The sequence below is a fragment of the Gadus macrocephalus genome, chromosome 15 (assembly GCF_031168955.1).
Source record: "Gadus macrocephalus chromosome 15, ASM3116895v1".
NCBI classification, from domain to species: Eukaryota; Metazoa; Chordata; class Actinopteri; order Gadiformes; family Gadidae; genus Gadus; species Gadus macrocephalus.
The window spans coordinates 7,564,867-7,591,239 of NC_082396.1; the positions used below are offsets into that span (position 1 = coordinate 7,564,867).

Genomic DNA, 26,373 nt, shown 5'->3' on the forward strand with positions numbered 1-26,373 from the left:
GATGAGGTTGGGGTTAGTGTGTGAAGAGGGTCGTTTGAGCGAGTTTCAATCTGCTCCACCTTACAGACTGTATGTCCTGTCGGGTCAAAGTAAGAGGCACAGGATTGGTTGTAACATCTTTATTTGCCCAGTGGCTTGTGCTGTCTAGATAAGGTGCGTTAGCTTATGCTAATTAACTTTCAGTACATCAAGCTTACAATTGATTGACCTTAGTGAACCAACCATTTATTAGTACTCCTTCAGGACCTTTTTTTTTTTTTTATCATTAACACGTAAGATTTAAAGCTTGATGTTCTGATAGGTATCTAGATACCAGGAATTCCCGGCAAATTCAAACAAACTACATAAATATAACTTAGACGGCATGAGGCGCTACAGCGAGAGCTAGCACCGTTAGCAACATCTTGCCAACGGAGTTGGTAGCATCTTGCTAACATTAGAGTGGCGATGCGACGCGGAAGTCTACAGATTGTCAACCGTCAAGGAGCTAAAACATAAGGTCGTATAATGTCCATCAAGGAGCTAGAACAAGGGAGGCTACGATGGTCTAACCACACACCGACTGGAGGTTGGAGGGTCCTGGGGGATGTTTGGGGAGGGGGGGTCCTTTGGGGTTGGAGGGTCCTGGGGTGGTGTTGGAGAGTCCTGGGGGGGTTGGAGGGCTTTGAGGGGGGAAGATTGAGTTCTTTGCTCCTGGTGCTTTTGCGCTGCATCATTAAGCAGTCTGAGGGTGGAGTTGAAGCAGCCCATGGTGGGGAGGGGATGGGTGGAGGAGTGGTTGGGTGGGGGAAGCGAGAGGTTGACTTGTTGGTTGGGGTCGGGTTGCGAAGGTTAGGGAAGAGGAGGTGGGAGTTGAGGTGACGGAGGATGGGCTGGCGGTCAGGAGGGTTGAGATAAGGGTGGTGTAGGGTGGAGGATGGGTTGGTGTAGGATAGGATGGGGGTGGTGGAGGCAGAGGTCGTGCCCCAGTGGACCCGGGCCCGGGGGTCACTCCGGTCACTTGTTCTTCTGGGCCTTCTGGGCAGACTTGGTGACCTTCCCAGTGCTGCTGCTCTTCTTCTCCACTGCCTTGATCACGCCCACCGCCACCGTCTGCCGCATGTCGCGCACCGCGAAGCGCCCTGCAACACAACCACCGTCAGGAACCAAACACTGTCACAGAAGAACCGCTCCCCCAGCGGGGGGTACTGGGAGAGGCCACTCAACCAGCCGGGGGTATTGGGAGAGGCCACTCACCCAGTGGGGGGTACTGGGAGAAGCTCTCCACACACATGGGCTTCCCGGGGATCATGTCCACGATGGCGGCGTCCCCGGACTTCAGGGCCTTGGGGTTGTCCTCCAGCTTCTTCCCCGAGCGGCGGTCGATCTTCTCCTTGAGCTCGCTGAACTTGCAGGCGATGTGCGCGGTGTGGCAGTCCAGCACCGGGGCGTAGCCCGCGCTGATCTGCCCCGGGTGGTTCAGGATGATCACCTGGAGGCACGGAGCAGAAACCACTGAACCAGTGGAGCAGGAACCACTGGCCCAGACCCCACTCGACCACTGGAGCAGGAACCAGTGATAGCTAACATAACCTGCATTTGAACCATTACCCTATAATATATTATTATATATATGTTCTAAACAAGCCATGCTCTGATATTTACCTGGAGAACCAGCTGGTTGTAACATCTACCTGGTACCTTACGCTTACCAGAGGAACAGCTTGTAGCTAGTTGCTAGCAGGTACCTGAGGAACAGCTTGTTGCTAGCAGGTACCTGAGGAACAGCTTGTAGATGGACTAGCTGTTAAGCACCTATCTGGGGAACAGCTGTTATTTAGGCTAGCTGTTAGCAGATACCTGAGGAACAGCTGGCGGCTAGGCTAGCTGTAAACACCTACCTGAGGAACAGATTGTAGATAGATTGCTGCTAGCATGTACCTGAGAAACAGCTTGTAGCTATGCGAGCTGTTACGCGGTACCTGAGGAACAGCTGGCGGCTAGGCTAGCTGTTAGCAAGTACCTGAGGAACAGCTGGTGGCTAGGCTAGGCTAGCACATACCTGAGGAACAGCTGGTAGCTAGGCTAGCTGTTAGCTAGGCTAACCTGCGCGGTGAAGAGGGCGGCCTCCTGCGGCGGGTCGTTCTTGCTGTCCCCCGCCACGTTCCCGCGGCGGATGTCCTTGACGGAGACGTTCTTGATGTTGAAGCCCACGTTGTCCCCGGGCAGCGCCTCGGACAGGGCCTCGTGGTGCATCTCCACGCTCTTCACCTCCGTGGTCACGTTGACCGGGGCGAAGGTCACCACCATGCCCGGCTTCAGCACGCCCGTCTCCACCCGGCCCACCGGCACCGTGCCGATCCCTACGAGACAAGGAAGTGACATCACCACGTCACCGGGGAAGGGATGCTGCCGCCTAGTGGGGACGCCTGGTATTACGTCAACCCCACGTGTGTGGGATCTCTAAAAGACAAAGGCGACGGAGCCCCTGAGCAACACACGGTACAGTGTGCCGGTTTGAATCCCCCTGGGGTCCTCACCTCCGATCTTGTAGACGTCCTGCAGCGGCAGCCGCAGGGCCTTGTCGGTGGGCCGGCTGGGGCTCTGGATGGAGTCCAGCGCCTCCAGCAGGGTGGTCCCTGAGGCGGAGCCCTCCTTACGGACAATCTTCCACCCCTTGAACCACGTCATCTGCAGGGACGCCGCAAGACTCACCTGCTGCTCCAACTACACCTGCAGCCCCACTACAGCTCCACCTTCTGCCCCACTACAGCCCCACCTTCTGCCCCACTACAGCCCCACCTTCTGCCCCACCTCCTGCCCCACTCCAGCCCCACCTTCTGCCCCACTAGAGCCCCACCTTCTGCCCCACTACAGCCCCACCTTCTGCCCCACTACAGCCCCACCTTCTGCCCCACTACAGCCCCACCTTCTGCCCCACTACGGCTGCTGCCCACTCCAGTCCCTCAGTGTTCCCTCCCAGCCAACGGTGTCTGAGCGGGTTAAAGACTCAAGACTCACTTGGCTCAGGAGTTCACCTGGACTCTGCATTCCCCCCCCCCCCCCCCAACTCCCATCCCCCCCTCACCCTTTATTAGAGAAAAAGCTTTTGTCACAAATATGACTTATTATGAACAATGCAATAATCAATGCAGCTTGCATTGTAGGGCAATATTGAAGTATGTAAAACATACTTTTTTTTTTTTTTATATCGTCGTTACAGAAAAAGCTGCTCTTAGTCAATTAAAGGAGTTCTTGTGTCTAGCTGTGAGTTTGGCTGAATTGCAATCATGTCAAGACAAATCAGATTAGCCAATACACAATAAAGACAAATGAAATAATTAAAAAATGACTCCCTCTCTGGCGAACAGTATGTTGCAGCAGGCAAATTCAGATTATTAATTTATCTGCATCGAGATGGAATTCTTCTAGAAAGAATTCTTGATGCATCGAAGAATCGATTAATTTTCCCACCCCTAGTGTGTGATTGGTCGGTACTGAGCGTGAAGGCGTGTGATTGGTCAGTGAAAGCGTGTGGTTGGTGTGTACTGTCCGTGAAGGCGTGTGATTGGCCAGAACTGAGCGTGAAGGTGTGTGATTGGTCGGTAACGAGCGTGAAAGCGTGTGATTGGCCGGTACTGAGTGTGAAGGCTCACGTTGGGGCTGGCCTCCAGCATGTTGTCCCCGTTCCAGCCGGAGATCGGGACGAAGGGCACGGCGTCGGGGTTGTAGCCGATCTTCTTGATGTAGGTGCTCACCTCCTTGACGATCTCCTCATACCTCCTCTGGCTGTAGGGCGGCTCTGTGGAGTCCATCTTGTTGACGCCCACGATGAGCTGCTTGACGCCCAGGGTGTAGGCCAGCAGCGCGTGCTCCCGGGTCTGCCCGTTCTTTGAGATCCCCGCCTCGAACTCCCCGACCCCGGCCGCCACGATCAGCACGGCGCAGTCCGCCTAGCCACACGGAGCATTAGCGCTGTAGCTCCCCATGCTAGCTCTCAGCACTGCGCAGTCTGCCTAGCCACACAGAGCATTAGCCTCTGTAGCTCCCTATGCTAGCTCTCAGCACTGCGCAGTCCGCCTATCCACACGGAGCATTAGCCTCTGTAGCTCCCCATGCTAGCTCTCAGCACTGCGCAGTACGCCTACGACACAGAGTGTTAGCGGCTGTAGCTCCCCATGCTAGCTCAGCACTGCGCAATCCGCCTAGCGACACAGAATGTTAGCGGCTGTAGCTCACCAATGCTAGCTCTCAGCCCTTCGCAGTCCGCATAGCGACACATAACGTTAGCCGCTGTAGCTTCCCATGCTAACTCTCAGCCTGGCGCAGTCCACCTAGAGACACATAGCATTAGCCGCTGTAGCTCCCCATGCCAACTCTCAGCACGGCGCAGTCCGCCTAGCAACAAGGAATGTTAGTGGCTGCAGCTCCCCATGCTAGCTCATACTAGCTCATGCTAGCTTTAGCTCTGGCATTAGCGTGTGGTGGAAAGTAGATTGGATTTTATAAATGTATTATGTCTCTTGTATTGTATGGGAAGTAAAACTTAAGGCTTTACTTATTTTAAGGTTGAGACGTATTCTTCAAAAGTGATCTAATTAGTATTCAAAAAATAGCGAGCATAAACCAACCAACATCACGATGGGGTTGATGTTTGCTGTGGGCCACTAGGTCTTAACGGCAAATATTCATGAATACCTTAATAACTACAAGTCTATAAATAATCAGTTGACTTAGTGGCGTGGTGGTGTAAAGATGGGGTGTTGGCGGTGTGGAGGTGGTGTAGAGGTGGTGTAGAGAGGGTGTGTTGGTGGTATAGAGGTGGTGTGTTAGTAGAGCTGGTGTAGAGGTGGGGTCACCTGGGAGGTGCCGGTGATCATGTTCTTGATGAAGTCGCGGTGTCCGGGGGCGTCGATGATGGTGACGTAGTAGCGCCCCGTCTCAAACTTCCACAGGGAGATGTCGATGGTGATTCCGCGCTCCCGCTCCGCCTTCAGCTTGTCCAGCACCCAGGCGTACTTAAAGGAGCCCTTCCCCATCTGGAGGTCAGAGGGCACGGTCGACCAATCACACACCTCCAACAGGGACACCTTTGCATCATGAGTTAACTAACAGTCAACCAAAATGAATAGTCATCTTCAACAGTAGAAGCAGACACAGAGCTTTAGGAGGAGACGGGGGGCTAAGGGGTGTCCACGGTCTCCATGGCGACTGACCTCGGCAGCCTCCTTCTCAAACTTCTCAATGGTCCTCTTGTCGATGCCGCCACACTTGTAGATCAGGTGGCCGGTGGTGGTGGACTTCCCGGAGTCCACGTGACCGATCACCACGATGTTGATGTGCTGCTTCTCCTTCCCCATGGCCGCAGACCTCTGACCTCTGACCTCTGACCTCTGAGCTGAACGTTGGCCTGCCGAGGAACACAGATACAATGAGGGGTCCGCTAGCCAATGGCAGCGCTGTGCAGGCTCCTCCCCCAGCGAGGCAGGCTCCTCCCCCAGCGAGGCAGACCCCACCCCACACGCCCCCAATACATCGCCGCCTGCCATTGGTCAACAAAACCATGTGACAGGGCCTCGTCCAAATCCACAATGGCTGAAGATAGGGAGCGTTCAACATCATCTAACCCAGAAACAGCACGCAATGTCGACAGTTTAAAGATGACCTCTGTCCTCAACAGACCTGTAGGACCCAGCCTGCTTCATCATTCTTATTAATGAGCAGCTAGGGGTTAGCAAGATGACCCCTGACCCCTAAAGAACCACACAGAACCCAGACCTCAACAACACACCACCAGAGCAGGAGTGAGCCTGCTGCTGTCTCCCCCCTCAAGAGACCAGCGTCATGACGACCGGGCCAGACTCCCTGCAGCGACGCGTCACGCGCTATGGTAACCTCCCCGTGGATCAGCCTCAACATCAGATCAGCCTCTGGCTGATTACAGCCATGCCAACGGTGCCAGCGGGAGTCCACGTGTTTAACCGCTTGACCCCAACACCAGCTACTTCACCTCACCCTGGACCTGACCCTGACTACATCACCTAACCCTGGACCTGACCCTAACACGAGCTACATCACCTAACCCTGGACCTGACCCTAACACGAGCTACATCACCTAACCCTGGACCTGACCCTAACACCAGCTACATCACCTGACCCTATTTTCAGCACCTAACTCTAGCTTCAGCACCTAACTCTAGCTTCAGCACCTAACCCTAGCTTCAGCAACTAACCCTAACTTCAGCAAGCCTGTCCTCTGATCGGACACGGGGCCAGACGGGGCAGACATGCAGTGTCTCCTGGGCCAATGGGACAGCTGACCCGTACTCCTCATTATGGAGGAAACAGACCCGTCTGATCCAGACCAAACGGGTCAGACTCACTAACCCCCCCGCGTCTGATCCAGACCTACCGAGTCAAACTCACTAACCCCCACAGTCTGAGCTGATGATTAGGAGTTTAGAGACGCAGGTAAACAAATGTCTCTGGCTTCATGCAAAGCGCGGCCGGCGGAGGCTGTTTGTAACTCCATCCACCGGCAACACGAGCCTGTTGATGAAGACCGACCGGGACCCGACGGCTCCGGGACCAGGCAGTCCAGACGCCGTCGGACCGTCTCGGTGAACGGGGCTAAAGCTGAGTTGACGGACGGGCTCAGCTTTCGGCGCCATATTATCATCTCCACTCAGACGCGTAATGCGTTCTTTAATAGAGGTCCACTCGTGACGCAGCGGACTATAAAGTACTCGATTCAAATCCTTAAAGAAAGATATTTTTTGATTTGACAGCTTAGTAATTAATCCAAAATAATGACTGCGGTCCTCTTTGTAACATCAGAGTGTTTACCTGTCGGTCGTCCTAGCGCTGATCCGTTCGCCCGCCGGTTGCGTAATGTGCGCGCGGCCGCGACGCGTCTCCAGCATCACGCGCAGGGCGCGCGGCGGGTGCAGGTGAGGACCTGTTCCAGATCACTCCGGATCAGGTCCCGTAGGGTGGATCCAGTAGGCCAGCTGACAGGCGCCCCGCGGACCGACAGGATGCCCCGTTGTAGGCGCTTTATGACACTAGCCTCATAATAAGTTCATGATAACGGGACACGGGAGTTTTTGAGACATCATTTGGTTTATTAAGAGAACAATAGAATACAAAACAGATCTCAGAACGCGTCTCTTGTTCAGTAACTAAACGATAAGGAAAATGTTGTGCGAACTTTAAACATTAACGCTTGATGAATCAACTCCCTTATTCTCCTGATATGCAAATTAAAATTAATGTAAACAAAGTGTCAGGCCCGGTTCCAGAACAGAATGCCTTGGGGTGCATCTGAGATTACAGGGGGTGCACCAGTACTATACTAAAACCAGCTACCCAGCTTCAGTTTAGACGCTTTTTTACACACAGGCCTTTCCTACCATAGACAAGCACTTCTGCGTAGTTCTACTGACATGTTGGGACAACAAACAATTACTGTGCTTAAAAGATGGTATCATATCATGCCTTGTGATGTGGAGAACATTTCAGCTGCAACATTAGCTTATTGATATCTTAGATAGCTTTGAATATGAGATAGGTTTTTGATATGTGTGATGTGTGAGGTGTTTAAAAGAACAGAATTCTACACTAAAAAAAAAACATGTGACTGCAATTCAAAATTAACGTTTATTTTTTATAAATTGTGGCAGGATATTTGACATAACAAATAATTGTACATTGCCACTTAAAAATAAAACAGATTTTAGCTGAACAAGGAAAGAAAACTTTCAGACTTTGAACAAAAAGTAATCAGTATAATATTAATATTAAATATTAAAGTTAACACGATTGTAAATAAATACAATAAAAAGAAATATGGGTTTTTAAGAACATAATACATTTAATACATGCATTGGATATCCAACGGATATAGAGTGGCGAAGTCACGCCCCTTCCGGTAGGGCTCATGGGACCTATGAGATCGAAAAATATGAATGGGTGTCAATGGAGAGAAAATAATTATTTTCTGGTCCCGGTCTTTATATGCCCTGGATTACACATATGTTGTTTGTGGATTTAAAGGATAATTTTTCATGCAAAGAGTTCGACCGTTTATTGTGCAATTGTTCAGATAAAGGCTGTAGAGAAAACACAACGAGAAAGACTACACGGCTCGTATGTGACGTCACGCTCCCTGCGACTGGCGTGGAGAAGACCGACAATCTTCCCATCGGCATCACTGAAATTCTGCACGTGCCCCGTGGTTTTCACCTCTTTCGATGCTTTTATCCTCCCCTTGGAAAAAGCGCTGAAGTGGGGCAGAGAGATCGCCATCTCAGTGCCGAGTTCCAAGGGCGGGTGTGGTGACGTATATCATATGCGTTGAGAGCAGCGAAGAGCTGTAGTTCACAAAGCGGCCTCACATAAAACCTAAAATAATCTAACTTCTTCACGAACATTTTTAGTTTTCTTTGCATGAAAAATTATCATTTAAATCCACAAACAACATATGTGTAATCCAGGGCATATAAAGACTGGGACCAGAAAATAATTATTTTCTCTCCATTGACACCCATTCATATTTTTCGATCTCATAGGTCCCATGAGCCCTACCGGAAGGGGCGTGACTTCGCCACTCTATATAACTGTTGCTGCCGAAGAAGTTCAACGTCACTACCGTGCGCACCATAGAATAGGCCTACTATCTGGGTGAGTGCCTTTTGCACACGACGCCGGCATGACACACGATGCGGCCAATCACAGCAGCGCTGATATAGAGCGACAACATTGCGACCTCGAGTGTGATATTGCTTTATAACAGTTATACTCAGGGACGCGGGAAGTCAGTCCGAGGGGGGGGGTGCTGAGAGAGAATCTATATAATGACGTCATAATAAATTCTGCGCAACATCCATTGTTTACAGAGACGAGATGACGGGTGACGTCACATTCAGGGATCCGCTCTGATAAACACTCTACTGGTGTGCAAAAAGAGTTCTGCCAACTAGCCACTGTTATTCACAAACGTTAGCAAGTAAACAATGTGGAAATTAGAGTAAACTCGACTGATACTGTGCTGAATTTCACACACTAACAGCATGCCGACAAGCTGTTGCGGTCCGGGATTATACACAGCGTTATAACAAGGATTCAGGAGGTTATTTCTAAAGGTTTACAAAGGAAAGTGACAATAATAGAAAGCCTTCATTTTCCTCGAGAGTTACGAGTTGTCTGATATGAGGAAAGTGACGGTTTCTCCGTCAAGTGAACCGCCCGTCTTTGCTCTTTTTTTGCCAACCAGTTTACGTGCGGGATTCCAGAATCAAAACGATAACATTCAACGTGTCTATTAATATGGCAGCAACATTTTACACCAGTTTTAGAATGTTCACTACAACAGATGTTGAACACCAACATGCTTATGTAAAATCAGCATAGTACCGATAATATGATAAATATCATAAAAAGGGTGGATGTCAATAATTTAATGAAAAATCATGTTGTATGATGAAGTTATACAAAAAATAAAAAAAAGTATTGATTTGTTCAGAAAACTTTCTCACTTGCAGTTACAGCCAGGGGCCGCTGCAGCACCCTAAGCACCCCCACTTCCCGCGTCCCTGGGTAACACTGTTGTTTTTTATTGGTCGTCATGAAAAAAAACATAAGGGGTAACACTGTCGTTTTAATCAAATTAAATATGAGGGGTAACACTCGTTTTTATCAAATGAAACATAAGGGGTAACACTGTCGTTTTTTTTATCGGTTGTCATGAAAAAAACATAAGGAGTAACACTGTCGATATTTATCAATTAAAACATAGGGGGTAACACTGTCGTTTTTATCAAATGAAACATGAGGGGTGACACTGTCATTTTTCTTTGGTCGTCATGAAAAAAAACATAAGGGGTAACACTGTCGTTTTTTATTGGTCGTCATGAAAAAAAACACAAGGTAAATAATAGAAATACACACATACATTTTAATGTCATGTATATCCTCTTTATTGATGATTGATTATTGTGGATTGTCATCGACTCAGTGGTGCAGTGGAGTGCACTCTGCTAACCCACTGGAGACCACGGCTCAATTTCTGTGGAAAACACAATATCTTTCATTTTAAACGTAATGCTATCATGTCTATTAACCACATATATATGTCACATATATATGTCATATATAACCACAGACATATTTAAAATACAATTCTCAGTGGGAAGTGGAGGGAGCTGTGAGCTAACCCCCTGGAGACCGGGGTTCAAGTCCAGTTGATATCTTATCTCTATTTCATGCGAATTATAATGTCAAGTATAACCATTGTGTTGTCTTTATTCAGTGTCTTGATGGTGCATTGATAAGTTCGGAGGTTAACTCTCTAAACAGCTCAGGTTTGTATCCCCGCAAAAACGTCGACTGGGGTACCACTGTTGTTTTTTATTGGTCAACATGGAAAAAACATGAGGGGTAACTGTCGTTTTTTATCGGCCGTCATGAAATAAACATAAGGGGTAACACTGTTGATATTTATCAAATAAAACATAGGGGGTAACACTGTTGTTTTTCTTTGGTCGTCATGAAAAAAAACATAAGGGGTAACACTGTTGTTTTTTATTGGTCGTCATGAAAAAAAGAAATTAAGGGGTAACACTGTTGTTTTTTATTGGTCGTCATGAAAAAAAAAAAAACATAAGGGGTAACACTGTTGTTTTATAATTGGTCGTCACGAAAAAAAACATAAGGGGTAACACTGTTGTTTTTTATTGGTCGTCATGAAAAAAAACATAAGGGGTAACACTGTCGTTTTTATTGGTCGTCATGAAAAAAAACATAAGGGGTAAGACTGCTGTTTTTTATTGGTGGTCATGAAAGAAAACATAAGGGGTAACACTGTTGTTTTTTATTGGTCGTCATGAAAAAAAACATAAGGGGTAACACTGTCGTTTTTATTGGTCGTCATGAAAAAAAACATAAGGGGTAAGACTGCTGTTTTTTATTGGTGGTCATGAAAGAAAACATAAGGGGTAACACTGTTGTTTTTTATTGGTCGTCATGAAAAAAAACATAAGGGGTAACACTGTCGTTTTTATTGGTCGTCATGAAAAAAAACATAAGGGGTAACACTGTAGTTTTTTGTTGGTCGTCATGAAAAAAAACATAAGGGGTAACAATGTTGTTTTTTATTGGTCGTCATGAAAAACCACATAAGGGGTAACACTGTTGTTTTTTATTGGTCATCATGAAAAAAAACATAAGGGGTAACACTGTTGTTTTTTATTGGTCGTCATGAAAAAAAACATAAGGGGTAACACTGTTGTTTTTTATTGGTCGTCATGAAAAAAAACATAAGGGAAATAATAGAAATACATACATACATTTTAATGTCATGTATATCCTCTTTATTGATGATTGATTAATGTGGATTGTCATCGCCTCAGTGGTGCAGTGGAGTGCACTCTGCTAACCCACTGGAGACCACGGCTCAATTTCTGTGGAAAACACAATATCTTTCATTTTAAACGTAATGCTATCATGTCTATTAACCACATATATATGTCACATATATATGTCATATATAACCACAGACATATTTAAAATACAATTCTCAGTGGGAAGTGGAGGGAGCTGTGAGCTAACCCCCTGGAGACCGGGGTTCAAGTCCAGTTGATATCATATCTCTATTTCATGCGAATTATAAAGTCAAGTATAACCATTGTGTTGTCTTTATTCAGTGTCTTGATGGTGCATTGATAAGTTCTGAGGTTATTTCTCTAAACAGCTCAGGTTTGTATCCCCGCAAAAACGTCGACTGGGGTACCACTGTTGTTTTTTATTGGTCAACATGGAAAAAACATGAGGGGTAACTGTCGTTTTTATCGGCCGTCATGAAATAAACATAAGGGGTAACACTGTTGTTTTTTATTGGTCGTCATGAAAAAAAGAAATTAAGGGGTAACACTGTTGTCTTTTATTGGTCGTCATGAAAAAAAACATGAGGGGTAACACTGTCGTTTTTTATTGGTCGTCATGAAAAAAACCATAAGGGAAATAATAGAAATACATACATACATTTTAACGTCATGTATATCCTCTTTATTGATGATTGAATGGAGTGTATTGTCATCGCCTCAGTGGTGCAGTGGAGTGCACTCTGCCTAACCCCCTGGTGACCGGGGTTCAAGTCCGGTTGATGACCTCTGTTGGAAGACTCTAATCTCTATTTCATGCGAATTATAAAGTCAAGTATAACCTTTATGATGTCTTTAACCGGTGTCTTGATGGTGCATTGTTAAGTTCGGAGGTTATCACTCTAAACAGCTCATGTTCAGATCCCTGCAAAAACGTCGACAGGGGTACTGTTGTTTTTTATTGGTCAACATGGAAAAAACATGAGAGGTTACTGTCGTTTTTTATCGGCCTTCTTGAAATAAACATAAGGGGTAACACTGTCGATATTGATCAAATAAAACATAGGGGGTAACACTGTCGTTTTTATTGGTCGTCATGAAAAAAAACATAAGGGGTAAGACTGCTGTTTTTTATTGGTCATCATGAAAGAAAACATAAGGGGTAACACTGTTGTTTTATAATTGGTCGTCATGAAAAAAAACATAAGGGGTAACACTGTTGTTTTTTATTGGTCGTCATGAAAAAAAACATAAGGGGTAACACTGTAGTTTTTTGTTGGTCGTCATGAAAAAAAACATAAGGGGTAACAATGTTGTTTTTTATTGGTCGTCATGAAAAACCACATAAGGGGTAACACTGTTGTTTTTTATTGGTCATCATGAAAAAAAACATAAGGGGTAACACTGTTGTTTTTTATTGGTCGTCATGAAAAAAAACATAAGGGGTAACACTGTTGTTTTTTATTGGTCGTCATGAAAAAAAACATAAGGGAAATAATAGAAATACATACATACATTTTAATGTCATGTATATCCTCTTTATTGATGAGTAGATTGAAGTGTATTGTCATCGCCTCAGTGGTGCAGTGGAGTGCACTCTGCCTAACCCCCTGGAGACCGGGATTCAAGTCCGGTTGATGACCTCTGTTGGTAGACTCTAATCTCTATTTCATGCGAATTATAAAGTCAAGTATAACCTTTATGATGTCTTTAACCGCTGTCTTGATGGTGCATTGTTAAGTTCGGAGGTTATCACTCTAAACAGCTCATGTTCAGATCCCTGCAAAAACGTCGACAGGGGTACCACTGTTGTTTTTTATTGGTCAACATGGAAAAAAACATAAGGGGTAACACTGTTGTTTTTTATTGGTCGTCATGAAAAAAAACATAAGGGGTAACAATTTGGTTTTTTATTGGTCGTCATGAAAAAAAACTAAGGCTAACACTGTTGTCTTTGTCAAATATTTTATAAGGGGTAACACTGTTCCTTTTTTTATTGGTCGTCATGAAAAAAAACATAAGGGGTAAGACTGCTGTTTTTTATTGGTCGTCATGAAAGAAAACATAAGGGGTAACACTGTTGTTTTATAATTGGTCGTCATGAAAAAAAACATAAGGGGTAACACTGTAGTTTTTTGTTGGTCGTCATGAAAAAAAACATAAGGGGTAACAATGTTGTTTTTTATTGGTCGTCATGAAAAACAACATAAGGGGTAACACTGTTGTTTTTTATTGGTCATCATGAAAAAAAACATAAGGGGTAACACTGTTGTTTTTTATTGGTCGTCATGAAAAAAAACATAAGGGGTAACACTGTTGTTTTTTATTGGTCGAAATGAAAAAAAACATAAGGGGTAACAATTTGGTTTTTTATTGGTCGTCATGAAAAAAAACTAAGGCTAACACTGTTGTCTTTGTCAAATATTTTATAAGGGGTAACACTGTCGTTTTTTATTGGTCGTCATGAAAAAAAACATAAGGGAAATAATAGAAATATACACATACATTTTAATGTCATGCATATCCTCTTTGTTGACGATTGATTATTGTGTATTGTTATCGCCTCAGTGGTGCAGTGGGGTTTACTCTGCCTAACCCCCTGGCGACCGGGGTTTAAGTCTGGTTGATGTCATCTGTTGGAAGACTCATATCTCTATTTCATGCGAATTTTAAAGTCAAGAATAACCTTTGTGATGACGTTATCCGTTTTCTTGATGGTGCATTGTTAAGTTCAGAGGTTAACACTCTAAACAGCTCACGTTCGGATCCCCGCAAAAAAAATGAAATAAATATAAGGGGTAACACTGTTGATATTTATCAAATAAAACATAGGGGGTGACACTGTTGTTTTTCTTTGGTCTTCATGAAAAAAAACACAAGGGGTAACACTGTCGATATTTATCAATTAAAACATAGGGGGTAACACTGTCGTTTTTATCAAATGAAACATGAGGGGTGACACTGTTGTTTTTTGTTGGTCGTCATGAATAAAAACATAAGGGGTAACACTGTTGTTTTTTTTATTGGTCGTCATGAAAAAAAACATAAGGGGTAACACTTGTTTTTTATTAGTCGTCATGAATAAAAACATAAGGGGTAACACTGTTGTTTTTTTATTGGTCGTCATGAAAAAACACAAGGGGTTACACTGTTGTCTTTGTCAAATAGAATATAAGGGGTAACACTGTTGTTTTTCATCAGTCATCATGGGAAAAAAACACAAGGGGTAACACTCGTTTTTATCAAATGAAACGTAAAAAAAACTGTCGTTTTTTATCTGTCGTCATGAAAAACCCATAAGGGGTAACACTGTCGAAATGTATCGAATAAAACATAGGGGGTAACACCAGGGACGCGGAAAGTCAGTCCAAGGGGGGGGGGGGGGGGGGTGCTGAGAGAGAGTCTATATAATGACGTCATAATAAATGCTGCGCAACATCCATTGTTTACAGAGACGAGACGACGGGTGACGTCACATTCAGGGCTCCGCTCTAAAAAACACTCTGCTGGTGTGTAAAAAGAGTTCTGCCAACTAGCCACTGTTATTCACAATCGTCAGCAAGTAAACAATGTGAAAATTAGAGTCAACTCGGCTGATACTGTGCTGAATTTCACACACTAACAACATGCCGAAAAGCTGTTGCGGTCCGGGATTATACACAGCGTTATAACAAGGATTCAGGAGGTTATTTCTAAAGGTTTAAAAGGAAAGTGACAATAAAAGAAAGCCTTCATTTTCATCCAGAGATACGAGTTGTCTGATATTCAGCTATGACAGTTCTGCGTTGTGCGTCATAGCCTACGTCAGCCTACTCAATGTTCTAAATAAAATGAAATGATAATATGATAAATATTATAAAAAGGGTGGATGTCAATAATTTAATGAAAAATCATGTTGTATGATAAAAAAAATAAAAGTATTGATTTGTTCAGAAGACCTTCTAACTTGCAGTTACAGCCAGAGGCCGCCAGGGGGGGGGGGGGGTGCTGCAGCACCCTAAGCACCCCCACTTCCCGCGTCCCTGGTTATACTAGTAAAATGTACTGTTGTCTGTTAATAATAATAATTGACAATAGATTGTGATTTGTTTGTTTATTTAATCATATAAACGAATGAAATTGCTTCCGGCAACAAAAATAGATTACCACTGAGCGGTCAGAGTGATGTTGGATGCTCATATCTCAACGGTATTTAATGGAAATTGTCACAAGTTTCATTACAATTTGTTTTGTGAGCAAGTATTTTATTATTTGTATCATATTTATTTAAAAAATGTTTTATTTATTTTTTCAAACGAGGGTGCAAAATTTTTTTTTAGGGGTGCAATGCATGCTTATGCACCCCCGTAGAACCGGGCCTGATGAACACACTTGCGAATCTTTTTCTCGTAGGATGGTAGGGGCAAGTATCGCCTTTTTCGCCTCTGATTGGTTGGAAGGGCTCTCCTCCGATTGGTTAGGGTTGGGGTGAGGGTTAACCCTCACCCTTAACCCTAAACCTTAACTCCCCCAAACAGCTAGGACTAATCGAAACACGATCCAAAGGGGAACCCTTCTAACCAATCAGAGGCGAAAAAGGCGGTACTTACCCATACCATCCTACGAAAAGAAAGATGCGCAAGCGGTGTGCGGTGAATTTTGGTCCTCTTCGTTTCCCTCTCAGAAAATCGAGTTCATGCATTAAAGTAATTGATAAAAACAGGTAAAATAAATGTATAAAAACATTTTAAGTAATTAATAAAAACAGGTAAAAGTCATTTATAAAAACATTTAAAGTAATTAATAAAAACATCTTAATAGATTCATTACGATACAATATCTGCAGCATCTGTATACAATATTTAGCCTCACATTCATTTGAACGAGGCTCGAGTCCCTTTAACTGTTGAAAATTCCGAGACAGCGACAGAGAGAGAGAGAGAGAGAGAGAGAGAGAGAGAGAGAGAGAGAGAGAGAGAGAGAGAGAGAGGGGCCTGGTCTTAAGGGCTTTTTATGGTTCCACGTTCCCACAACGTAAGGGGGTTACGGACCCCTTACGTAACCTTCCGTTGAGGCGACGCAGCAGCAAGGGCTGTGATTGGTCCGCTTACTAAAACCCGACGTAGAATCATAAACGTTCACGACTGCGTCGAAGCGTCTGCGTGATCAAAGCGTTGCGGGAACTTGGAACCATAAAAAGCCCTTTACCGGGCACTACGTGTTGGCGGGCTCCCAGGTGTACGGAACATCTCGAAGGGATTGACTCGAGTGACTAGTTTGGACTCTTCTTCAGGGTCCACAGTGCGGCCCCCCCAGTGGTCAAAATGCTGCCGCCCCAGTGGTCACAGTGTTGCCCCCCCCCCTGCTGGCCCGCCTTTGGTTTTGCAAAAGGGAAATTATGGGCATGTGTATTTGCATAGAGAGCGGGGAGGGAAGAACCAATCACTAAGTGCCACTGAGAGAGAGAGAGAGCGAGAGAGAGAGAGAGAGAGAGAGAGAGAGAATAAAAGGCTTCTGTGTAAGGCGTCCTCCTCCGAGTGCCGATTAGCAGCTAGAGGTTCACATCGAGACCAGCCCATTGGCCGGGGTCATACCCAATGAGCTTTGAGCTCTAAAATAACATCTGTTGGGCTACGATTCGATTTAAGATTAGCAATGTTCCCTTTAAATGCGAGTGTGTAAAGCGCTGCTACACCTCGCTGAGTTAACTAGTTACTAAATTAACTCCTAAGCCACCTGGGCTAATCCTGAGCACCGAGCCACCAGCGGTGGTAAAGCAGCACGCAGGAACCCAGGCTGCCATTGGTCAATCCTGCAGAGGGCGGGGCTTGGGGACGGCCCAGGGTTGGACCGTCCCTCGGCCAAACACAGTGTAGAAGGCGGCTCCCAGGAGATTGATGCCGGCGGAGATGTAGAACACCAGCTGCCACTCCTCCATGGTGTTCTGAAACCAGAGCACTGGCGTGAGTGTGTGTGTGTGTGTGTGTGTGTGTGTGTGTGTGTGTGTGTGTGTGTCTTACGTTCTTGGTGAGGGCCCGGGCGACCACGGGGCCCACCATGCCTGGGATGGTGGCGAAGGTGTTGGTGATGCCCAGCAGGATGCCCGCGTACCTGAGGAGAAACACACCAGTGCTACTGGTATACTGGTACTACTACTGGTACACATACTGCTACTGGTATACTGGTACTACTACTGGTACACACCACTGCTACTGGTATACTGGTACTACTACTGGTACACATACTGCTACTGGTATACTGGTACTTCTACTGGTACACATACTGCTACTGGTATACTGGTACTACTACTGGTACACATACTGCTACTGGTACTAGTACTGGTACACATACCTCTACAGCTACTGGTACGACTGGTGCTACTGGTACCCAGACTGCTATTACTACTGGTACACATAATTCTACAGCTACTGGTACATATACTGCTGCTACTAATGGTATACATACTGCTACTGGTATACTGGTACTGCTACTGATACTACTGGTGCACATACTGCTACTGGTATACTGGTACTGCTCCTGGTACCACTGGTACACATACTGCTACTGGTATACTGGTACTGCTACTGGTATACTGGTACTACGACTGGTTGACATACTGCTACTGGTATACTGCTACTACTACTGGTACTACTGGTACACATACTGCTTTTACTACTGGTACACATACTGGTACTACTACTGCATGTAAATCTAGGTCAGGGAAAGGGTTGAGGACTTGTTACAGGACATTACCCTGCCCTCATTTCCTGTATCGTACATGCTGGCTAGAGGCTGTGTGTTAGAGGCTGTGTGTTAGAGGCTGTGTGTTAGAGGCTGTGTGTTAGAGGCTGTGTGCTGGTTAGAGGCTGTGTGTTAGAGGCTGTGTGTTAGAGGCTGTGTGCTGGCTAGAGGCTGTGTGTTAGAGACTGTGGGTTAGAGGCTGTGTGTTAGAGGCTGTGTGCTGGCTAGAGGCTGTGTGTTAGAGGCTGTGTGTTAGAGGCTGTGTGTTAGAGGCTGTGTGTTGGAGGCTGTGTGTTAGAGGCTGTGTGTTAGAGGCTGTGTGTTAGAGGCTGTGTGCTGGCTAGAGGCTGTGTGTTAGAGGCTGTGTGTTAGAGGCTGTGTGTTAGAGGCTGTGTGTTAGAGGCTGTGTGTTAGAGGCTGTGTGTTGGAGGCTGTGTGTTAGAGGCTGTGTGTTAGAGGCTGTGTGTTAGAGGCTGTGTGTTAGAGGCTGTGGGGGCGTGTCCTACGAGGGGGCGATGTCCAGGTGGTTGATGTTGAAGCCCGAGGCTGAGAGCCCCCCCAGGGAGGACGAGATGGTGAGGAAGACCACGGCCAAAAGGGGGTTACAGCCTGTGTAGCCGGCGGCAACCAGGAACACGGCCGGCCCCACCATACCTGTTATTAATAATGATATAATTATTAGATTATTAATGCTGCATTGAGGAGGTTGTTATTGAGATGATCAGAATAATATTATTGATAATATTAATATATTATGTCGATATATCGGGAACCCAGTCATACATGCATAAGAATATTATAATTATTAATAATATCTATAATAATCCTATTATCATAATGCTATTATTATTATTAGTTGTATTAATAGTGTATTAATAATTGTTCAGACATATGGGTGTTATAATAACAGGCCAAGGGTCAGCTACGTGAGTGGATGATTGAGTGAATGAGTGGGTGGGTGTGAGGGTGAGTGGGTGGGTGAGTGTGAGGGTGCGTGGTCTCACCGACGAGGGAGAAGGCCTTGCGGACCACCACGGTGCGGTACTGGCGTGCGTCCCTCAGGTAGTCGGCCAGCTGCCCCCCCCCCACCGCCAGCAGCCCGGAGCCCAGGTAGGGCAGCGCCGAGAGCACGCCGTTCTGCAGGTCACATGACACCACATGACTCCATGACCCCCCCATGACCCCCAAATGACCGTCACATGACCCCCCCATGACCCCACATGTCCTTCAACTCCGACCAGGTAGACCAGGTGGACCAGGGGAGAGCAGGTGGACCAGGGGAGAGCAGGTGGACCAGGGGAGGGCAGGTGGACCAGGGGAGGGCAGGTGGACCAGGGGAGGGCAGGTGGACCAGGGGAGAGCAGGTGGACCAGGGGAGGGCAGGTGGACCAGGGGAGAGCAGGTGGACCAGGTGGACCAGGGGAGGGCAGGTGGACCAGGGAGGGCAGGTGGACCAGGGGAAGGCAGGTGGACCAGGGGAGGGGGGCTGACCTGCTGGATGCTGAAGCCCAGAACGTTCTTCATGTAGGTGGGCAGCAGGGTGAGCAGCGTGTAGAAGGTCCAGTTGTAGGAGAAGTGGGCGACCACGATGGCCCAGAGCGGTCTGCAGGTCAGGATGGACCCCCACGGGACCGGACCCAGCTCCCGGGACACCTGAGGACCAGAGACCATCAGGACCATCAGGACCAGAGACCAGCAGGACCAGAGACCGTCAGGACCAGAGACCGTCAAGACCAGAGACCGTCAGGACCAGAGACCGTCAGGACCAGAGACCGTCAGGACCAGAGACCAGCAGGACCATCAGGACCAGAGACCTTCAGGACCAGAGACCAGCAGGACCATCAGGACCAGAGACCGTCAGGAGCAGAGGCCGTCAGGACCAGAGACTGTCAGGACCGTCAGGACCAGAGACCGTCAGGACCAGGTGGGAGAGAGAGAGAGAGAGAGGGAGAGAGAGAGAGGGAGAGAGCCGTACCTCGTTCTCCAGCGAGCTGCAGATGTAGGTCCTCTCTTTGTCAGAGATCCTGGGGTGGCGGTCCGGACTGTTGAAGACCAGCAGAGACCACAGGACGAACCAGACCAACCCCACCATGCCTACACACACACACACACACACACACACACACACACACACACACACACACACACACACACACACACACACACACACACACACACACACACACACACACACACACACACACACACACACACACAGGGTTAGCCACCATACCCACCGCGCTGCCAGAGGTCAGACCTAGCTCCAGCCCTCCTCTCTTAGACCCACGGTTCTCGACTGTGGTTCTATATACTGTGGTTCTCTACTGTGGTTCTATACTGTGGTTCTCTACTGTGGTTCTATACTGTGGTTCTATACTGTGGTTCAATGCTTTGGTTCTATGCTGTGGGTCTCTACGGTGGTTCTATGCTGTGGGTCTCTACTGTGGTTCTCTACTGTGGTTATCTGCTGTGGTTCTATGCTGTGGTTCTATGCTGTGTTTGGCATACCGAAGATGTAGAAGATCCAGGTCCAGTCCAGGTAGTAGCAGATCTCTCCAGACAGCGGGAGAGCGATGACCGTCCCCAGCTGAGCTCCTGCCAACAGAACCGAGAAGAAACATGAGGAACCAAGAAGAACCATGAAGAAACATGAGGAACCATGAAGAACCATGAAGAAACATGAGGAACCAAGAAGAACCATGAAGAAACATGAGGAACCAAGAAGAAACATGAGGAACCAAGAAGAACCATGAAGAAACATGAGGAACCAAGAAGAACCATGAAGAAACATGAGGAACCAAGAAGAAACATGAGGAACCAAGAGGAACCAAGAGGAACCGCGTGTGTGTGTGTGTGTGTGTGTGTGTGTGTGTGTGTGTGTGTGTGTGTGTGTGTGTGTGTGTGTGTGTGTGTGTGTGTGTGTGTGTGTGTGTGTGTGTGTGTGTGTGTGTGCGTGTGTTACCAGTAAAGGAGATGGTCAGCAGTCTGCTCCTCTCAAGGGGGGGGGCCCAAGCGGCCCACATGGCATACATAGAAGGATAGGTAACCCCCTACACACACACACACACACACACACACACACACACACACACACACACACACACACACACTGTATCACAGTACTATACTACAGTACTACTGCATGTCTCAGTACTGTATCACAGTACTATACTACAGTACTACTGCAGGTCTCAGTGCTATTCTAATGGGACGATTCTATTTTCACATTCTGTTTGTGTAACTGCCATTAGTTGTGCCTTTTCCCTTTGACCCTTGACCCCCTTTGGGAGGTCAAGGTCCAAAGGGTCCAACTGATAAGTCACCACTACGTCTCCCCACATTATACTGTCATTGATCAAATTAGACAATGTTCACCTACAGGACAGAGTTTCCTGTATTCTCATCAAGCATGCATTATGGCCTGTGGGATGAAACTGTCCCTGGTCTGGTGGTGCGAGACCGGAAGCTGCGGTAGCGTCTACCAGACGGGAGCAGCTGAAACAGTTTATTACTGGGGTGATGAGTACATCACAGTACTACTGCATGTCTCATTAATATATCACAGTACTACTGCATGTCTCATTACTATATCACAGTACTACTGCGTATCTCAGTACTTTATGATAGTGCTATATTACAGTACTACTGCATGTCTCAGTACTATATCCCAGTGCTATATCACAGTACTACTGCATGTCTCAGTACTATATCACAGTACTACTGCGTATTTCAGTACTATATCACAGTATTATATCACAGTACTACTGCATGTCTCAGTACTATATCCCAGTGCTATATCACAGTAATGATGCATGTCTCAGTACTATATCACAGTACTACTGCATGTCTCAGTACTATATCACAGTATTATATCACAGTACTACTGCGTGTCTCAGTACTATATCACAGTACTATATCGCAGTTGTCCTATATTATTGATTACTGAGCAGCCCCCACCTCTCCGATGCCCTCCAGCACGCGGACGGCGATCAGGTAGCCGGCGCCCAGGTCGGCGGCGAGGGGGGTCAGCAGGGTGAAGATCACGGTGCTCAGGATGCCCAGCCCCATCAGCCACTTGGCCCCGTAGCGGCTGGCCAGGTACCCCCCGGGGACCTGGGTCAGGATGTACCCGTAGAAGAAGGAGCCCAGGATCCAGCCCTGGGTCTCCGAGTCCCAGTCGTACACACGGGCCTGAGGGGCAAGCACAGTTATGTTGGGAGTTGTTAGGACGGTAATTGCTACAACGGTAGTTGTTACGGTAGTTATGACAGTAGTTATGACGGTAGTTGTTATGATGGTAGTTATGATGGTATTTGTTATGACGGTAGTTGTTATGATGGTAGTTATGACGGTAGTTGTTATGAAGGTAGTTGTTAGGACGGTAGTTGTTATGACGGTAGTTGTTATGACGGTAGTTGTTATGATGGTAGTTATGACGGTAGTTGTTATGAAGGTAGTTCTTAGGACAGTAGTTGTTAGGACAGTAGTTGTATAACGATAGTTGTTATGACGGTAGTTGTAACTTAATTGTTATGGTAGTTATGATGGTAGTTGTTATAATGGTAGTGGTTAGGACGGTAGTTGTTAGGACGGTAGTTGTATAACGATAGTTGTTATGAAGTTAGTTGTTATGACGGTAGTTGTAACTTAATTGTTATGGTAGTTATGATGGTAGTTGTTATAATGGTAGTTGTTATGACGGTAGTTGTTAGGACGGTAGTTGTATAACGATAGTTGTTATGACGGTAGTTGTTAGGACGGTAGTTGTTAAGACGGTAGTTGTTATAACGGTAGTTGTTATGACGGTAGTTGTTATGATGGTAGTTATGATGGTAGTTGTTATGACGGTAGTTATGATGGTAGTTATGACGGTAGTTGTTATGATGGTAGTTATGATGGTATTTGTTATGACGGTAGTTGTTATGATGGTAGTTATGATGGTAGTTGCTATGACGGTAGTTGTTATGATGGTAGTTGTTATGACGGTAATTATGACAGTAGTTGTTTCGACAGTAGTTGTTATGACGGTTGCTATGACGGTAGCTATGCCCCTCCTGACGTACCGTGTGGTTGCGTCCGGCCACGGTCTGGCTGGACGGGCAAACGGAGGCGCTGTGATTGGCTGGCTCGGTGGCGTTGATCATGTCCACCATGGCCACGCTGAGGTTGACCCGCAGGGAGTACACCACGAAGAAGCCATAGCAGGAGACCAGCGCCAGGCCATAGCGCGCCGAGCAGCACGCCGGCGCTGAGGGAGCAGGAGGCTTATCAATGACCCTCTGAAACCCCACACCAGAGCTAGCCCTAAAGCCAGAGATAGCCCTAAAGCTAGACCCTAGAGCTAGCATCCAACAACAGAGCTAGCCCTAAATCTAGAGCTCACCTTAACCTCAGCTCTAGCCCTAATCCTAGAGATAGCCCTAAAGCGCTAGCCCTAAAGCTAGAGCTAGCCCTAATAGAGTGACAGAGCAGACAGGGTGTGGTCACCCCCGCCCCACTGTGGATCACAACCTGCCACATGGATACAGCTCATGATTCATACTCATACCGGTTCTGCAAGGAGAACCTGAACACAAGCCGAACCCAAAGCATGAGGCCCGCAGTCAGACACCAGGGGAATGGTAGACATGGTCCTGTTCCTCTCTGTTCCTCTCTGTTCCTCTCTCTCAGGTGAGCACACATGATAGCTGAGCTGTATCATGATAGTGGAGCTGTATCGTGATAGTAGAGTCGTATCGTGATAGTGGTTATGTACCGTGATAGTGGAGCTGAATCGTGATAGCTGAGGCCTAAAAAAATGTTTTGTTTGGTTCCGGTTTCCGACCGACCCTGTCAATTTATGTGCGACCCAAATTATTTTATGAGCTTTAAAAAATATATATATATAGATATATATATATTTTTTTTTTATGCAAACTATAATCACGTTTTGGTACAGCACCTCTTCATTCTGTACAAGGATGAGCGAATTTTCTCGTTCTTAAATAAAAACAACCTACCTATCATTCGCTGCCGCTGGAAAAAATAAAATAAAAAAATAAAATAAATTCCCTACCTACCCATGACCTCAACTGACAACCAACAGGAACCAAACTTTTTTTTTTTTTAGGCCTGAGCTGTATCGCAATATTGGAGCTGTGTTGTATCGTAGTAGTGGAGCTATGTCGTGATAGCTGAGCTGTATCGTGATGGTGGAGCTGTGACGTGATAGTGGAGCTGAATCGTGATAGTTGAGTTGTATCATGATAGTGGAGCTGTGCTGTATCGTGATAGTGGTGCTGTGTTGTGATAGTGGAACTGTGTCGTGATAGTGGAGCTGTATCGTGATAGCGGAGCAGTGGGGACTCTAAGGTGGGGAAGATCATACCTACCTGACTCCCTGCAGCATCCCGTGACCGCCTCAACAACCTCAGTACAGAGTTCAGAGCATGACGCTTCTCTTCTCATATACATACACTTTTTTTGTATGTATATGTTTAGATCTCCTGTTTAAATCCTGAACTCACCGCTACATATTGGAAGTGCACAGGTTATGAATGCATAATGATATAATCGTAGAGGTAGAAGTGGAAAGAGCCGAGTAAACACGGACTATTCCGTGTTCACAGCTGTCTGGAGCGACATTGTGATGATCATACAGTTCATATCGATAGAGCGATATGAAGAGCCGCTCCGTGCTCCGCTCACCTCGCGGGGTCCTCGCGCCCCTCTCGCGGGTCTGGAGCAGCGCCTCGCGCTCCTCCTCCTCGCTGTCGGACCCGTCCCGGGACATCGCTCGGTCAGTCTGTCGGTCAGGCAGAGGCTGTGCGGGGCATGGCGGGAGGCTGGCGGGACGGAGTGGCTGTCAATCGACCAGTCAGCACAATGACAACAAACCAAGATGGCACGTGACCGGACCGGAAGTAGCATCCTGTTTTGTTCAGAGAGCCGCGTCATGAATAACGCGTTATACCGCTGTAATAATAATAGGATTATATTAATGATGTTAATAATAATAATAATAATAATATAACAACAACAAAAAAAAAAGTATATAATTTAGATTTTTTTAATGAGATTTACGAATACCGTGATATCTTATTTAAAGGGGACAAGTTATACCACCAGGTGTGAGTGTGATTAACAGTTATAAGCCGTTTTGAAAATCTGCGTCTTCTGACATCACTAGTGGGCGTGTCTACCTAGATTTGTGCTGGATAGATCAGCAACGTTTGGTTCAGTCCACTGGGTAGGTTGGTAGACTGATCTATCCAGCACACATCTAGGTGGACACGCCCACTAGTGATGTCAGTAGACGTAGCTTTATAAAACGGCTTCTAAGTGCTAATCACACACATGGTAATATAATATGTCACCTTTGAAGCTCTAATAATAGTCAGCTTCTCAAAGGTTTCTCATTCAGAGTTCTTATACATGGCCTCTGTTCTTAATACCGGTTCCGGGGTCGAGGCCCGGGGTCACTGCCCGGGGTCACGGCCCGGGGTCGGGGTTAGGGTCAGGGCCCTGGGTCACGGCCCAGGGTCATCCATATGAACCCCTAGACGTCCTGTATAAAAACTGAAGCGCAAACAACTCCTATTCACTCGTGTTAATAGAAACTACTCCTAGTCACTGGTGTTAATAGAAACTACTCCTAGTCACTGGTGTTAATAGAAACTACTCCTAGTCACTCGTGTTAATAGAAACTACTCATAATCACTGGTTAGGAAACTACTCTAGTGTGAATAGAGAAGACTCTGTATAGCCGATCAATATCACCGGCAAATTGATCGGGTACAGCGGATCGTGTGGAAGCAGATTAAGCTGGGGTCGCAGAGATTAGTGAGAAATTAACCGCTGCCCTGAACTAAGAGCACAGGGGGCACAGATAGACATGTTCACCAGACACCCATTAGGTACTTTATAGAACCACAGGGAGTATAGCTAACTTTACCCCTCTCTCTCTCTCTCTCTCTCTCTCTCTCTCTCTCTCTCTCTCTCTCTCTCTCTCTCTCTCTCTCTCTCTCTCTCTCTCTCTCTCGCTCTCACTCTCCCTCTTGCAGTTCAATCACATGATAAAGGACAATTATGTTATCTTCAGAAGATCACAATTACATACACACACCCACAGACACACAAACACACACACACACACACACACACACACACACACACACACACACACACACACACACACACACACACACACACACACACACACACACAGGTATGCACGCACACTGACAAAATAAACTGTGCCATTTTGTCTGTAAATGTTGTATGCAAATGTTGTTCTTAATATGTTGTGTTTTATATG

The 26,373-nt window shown here is 46.4% G+C and overlaps 2 protein-coding genes and 1 long non-coding RNA gene across 4 annotated transcripts; 1 reads left to right on the forward strand and 2 right to left on the reverse strand.

Moving 5' to 3' along the window:
- Nucleotides 1–104: 104 nt before the first annotated feature.
- On the reverse strand, nucleotides 105–6,927 carry LOC132473212 (elongation factor 1-alpha, somatic form). Of its 2 annotated transcripts, none has more exons than XM_060073239.1 (8): nucleotides 6,826–6,927; nucleotides 5,196–5,389; nucleotides 4,839–5,018; nucleotides 3,636–3,932; nucleotides 2,520–2,670; nucleotides 2,086–2,342; nucleotides 1,237–1,471; nucleotides 105–1,121 (listed from the first exon to the last, which is right to left on the reverse strand). In XM_060073239.1, exons 2-8 carry the CDS (start codon nucleotides 5,337–5,339, stop codon nucleotides 997–999), a joined length of 1,389 nt encoding a protein of 462 aa, XP_059929222.1. In that variant the 5' UTR covers nucleotides 5,340–5,389; nucleotides 6,826–6,927; the 3' UTR covers nucleotides 105–996. The 2 variants fall into 2 exon arrangements, with proteins under 2 accessions (XP_059929222.1, XP_059929223.1); XM_060073240.1 differs by having other exon boundaries at nucleotides 6,812–6,905.
- Nucleotides 3,465–3,765, forward strand: LOC132473216 (uncharacterized). Its single transcript, XR_009529278.1, has 2 exons — nucleotides 3,465–3,499; nucleotides 3,630–3,765. It is a non-coding gene; the product is annotated as an uncharacterized LOC132473216 (long non-coding RNA).
- Nucleotides 6,928–16,258: 9,331 nt separating the features above from the next.
- slc17a5 (solute carrier family 17 member 5) lies at nucleotides 16,259–24,961 on the reverse strand. The gene is made up of 11 exons (XM_060073238.1): nucleotides 24,765–24,961; nucleotides 23,141–23,325; nucleotides 22,035–22,268; nucleotides 21,040–21,127; nucleotides 20,586–20,672; nucleotides 20,053–20,171; nucleotides 19,569–19,730; nucleotides 19,082–19,214; nucleotides 18,584–18,731; nucleotides 17,357–17,447; nucleotides 16,259–17,280 (listed from the first exon to the last, which is right to left on the reverse strand). Exons 1-11 carry the CDS (start codon nucleotides 24,847–24,849, stop codon nucleotides 17,143–17,145), a joined length of 1,470 nt encoding a protein of 489 aa, XP_059929221.1. The 5' UTR covers nucleotides 24,850–24,961; the 3' UTR covers nucleotides 16,259–17,142.
- Between the last annotated feature and the right edge of the window lie 1,412 nt (nucleotides 24,962–26,373).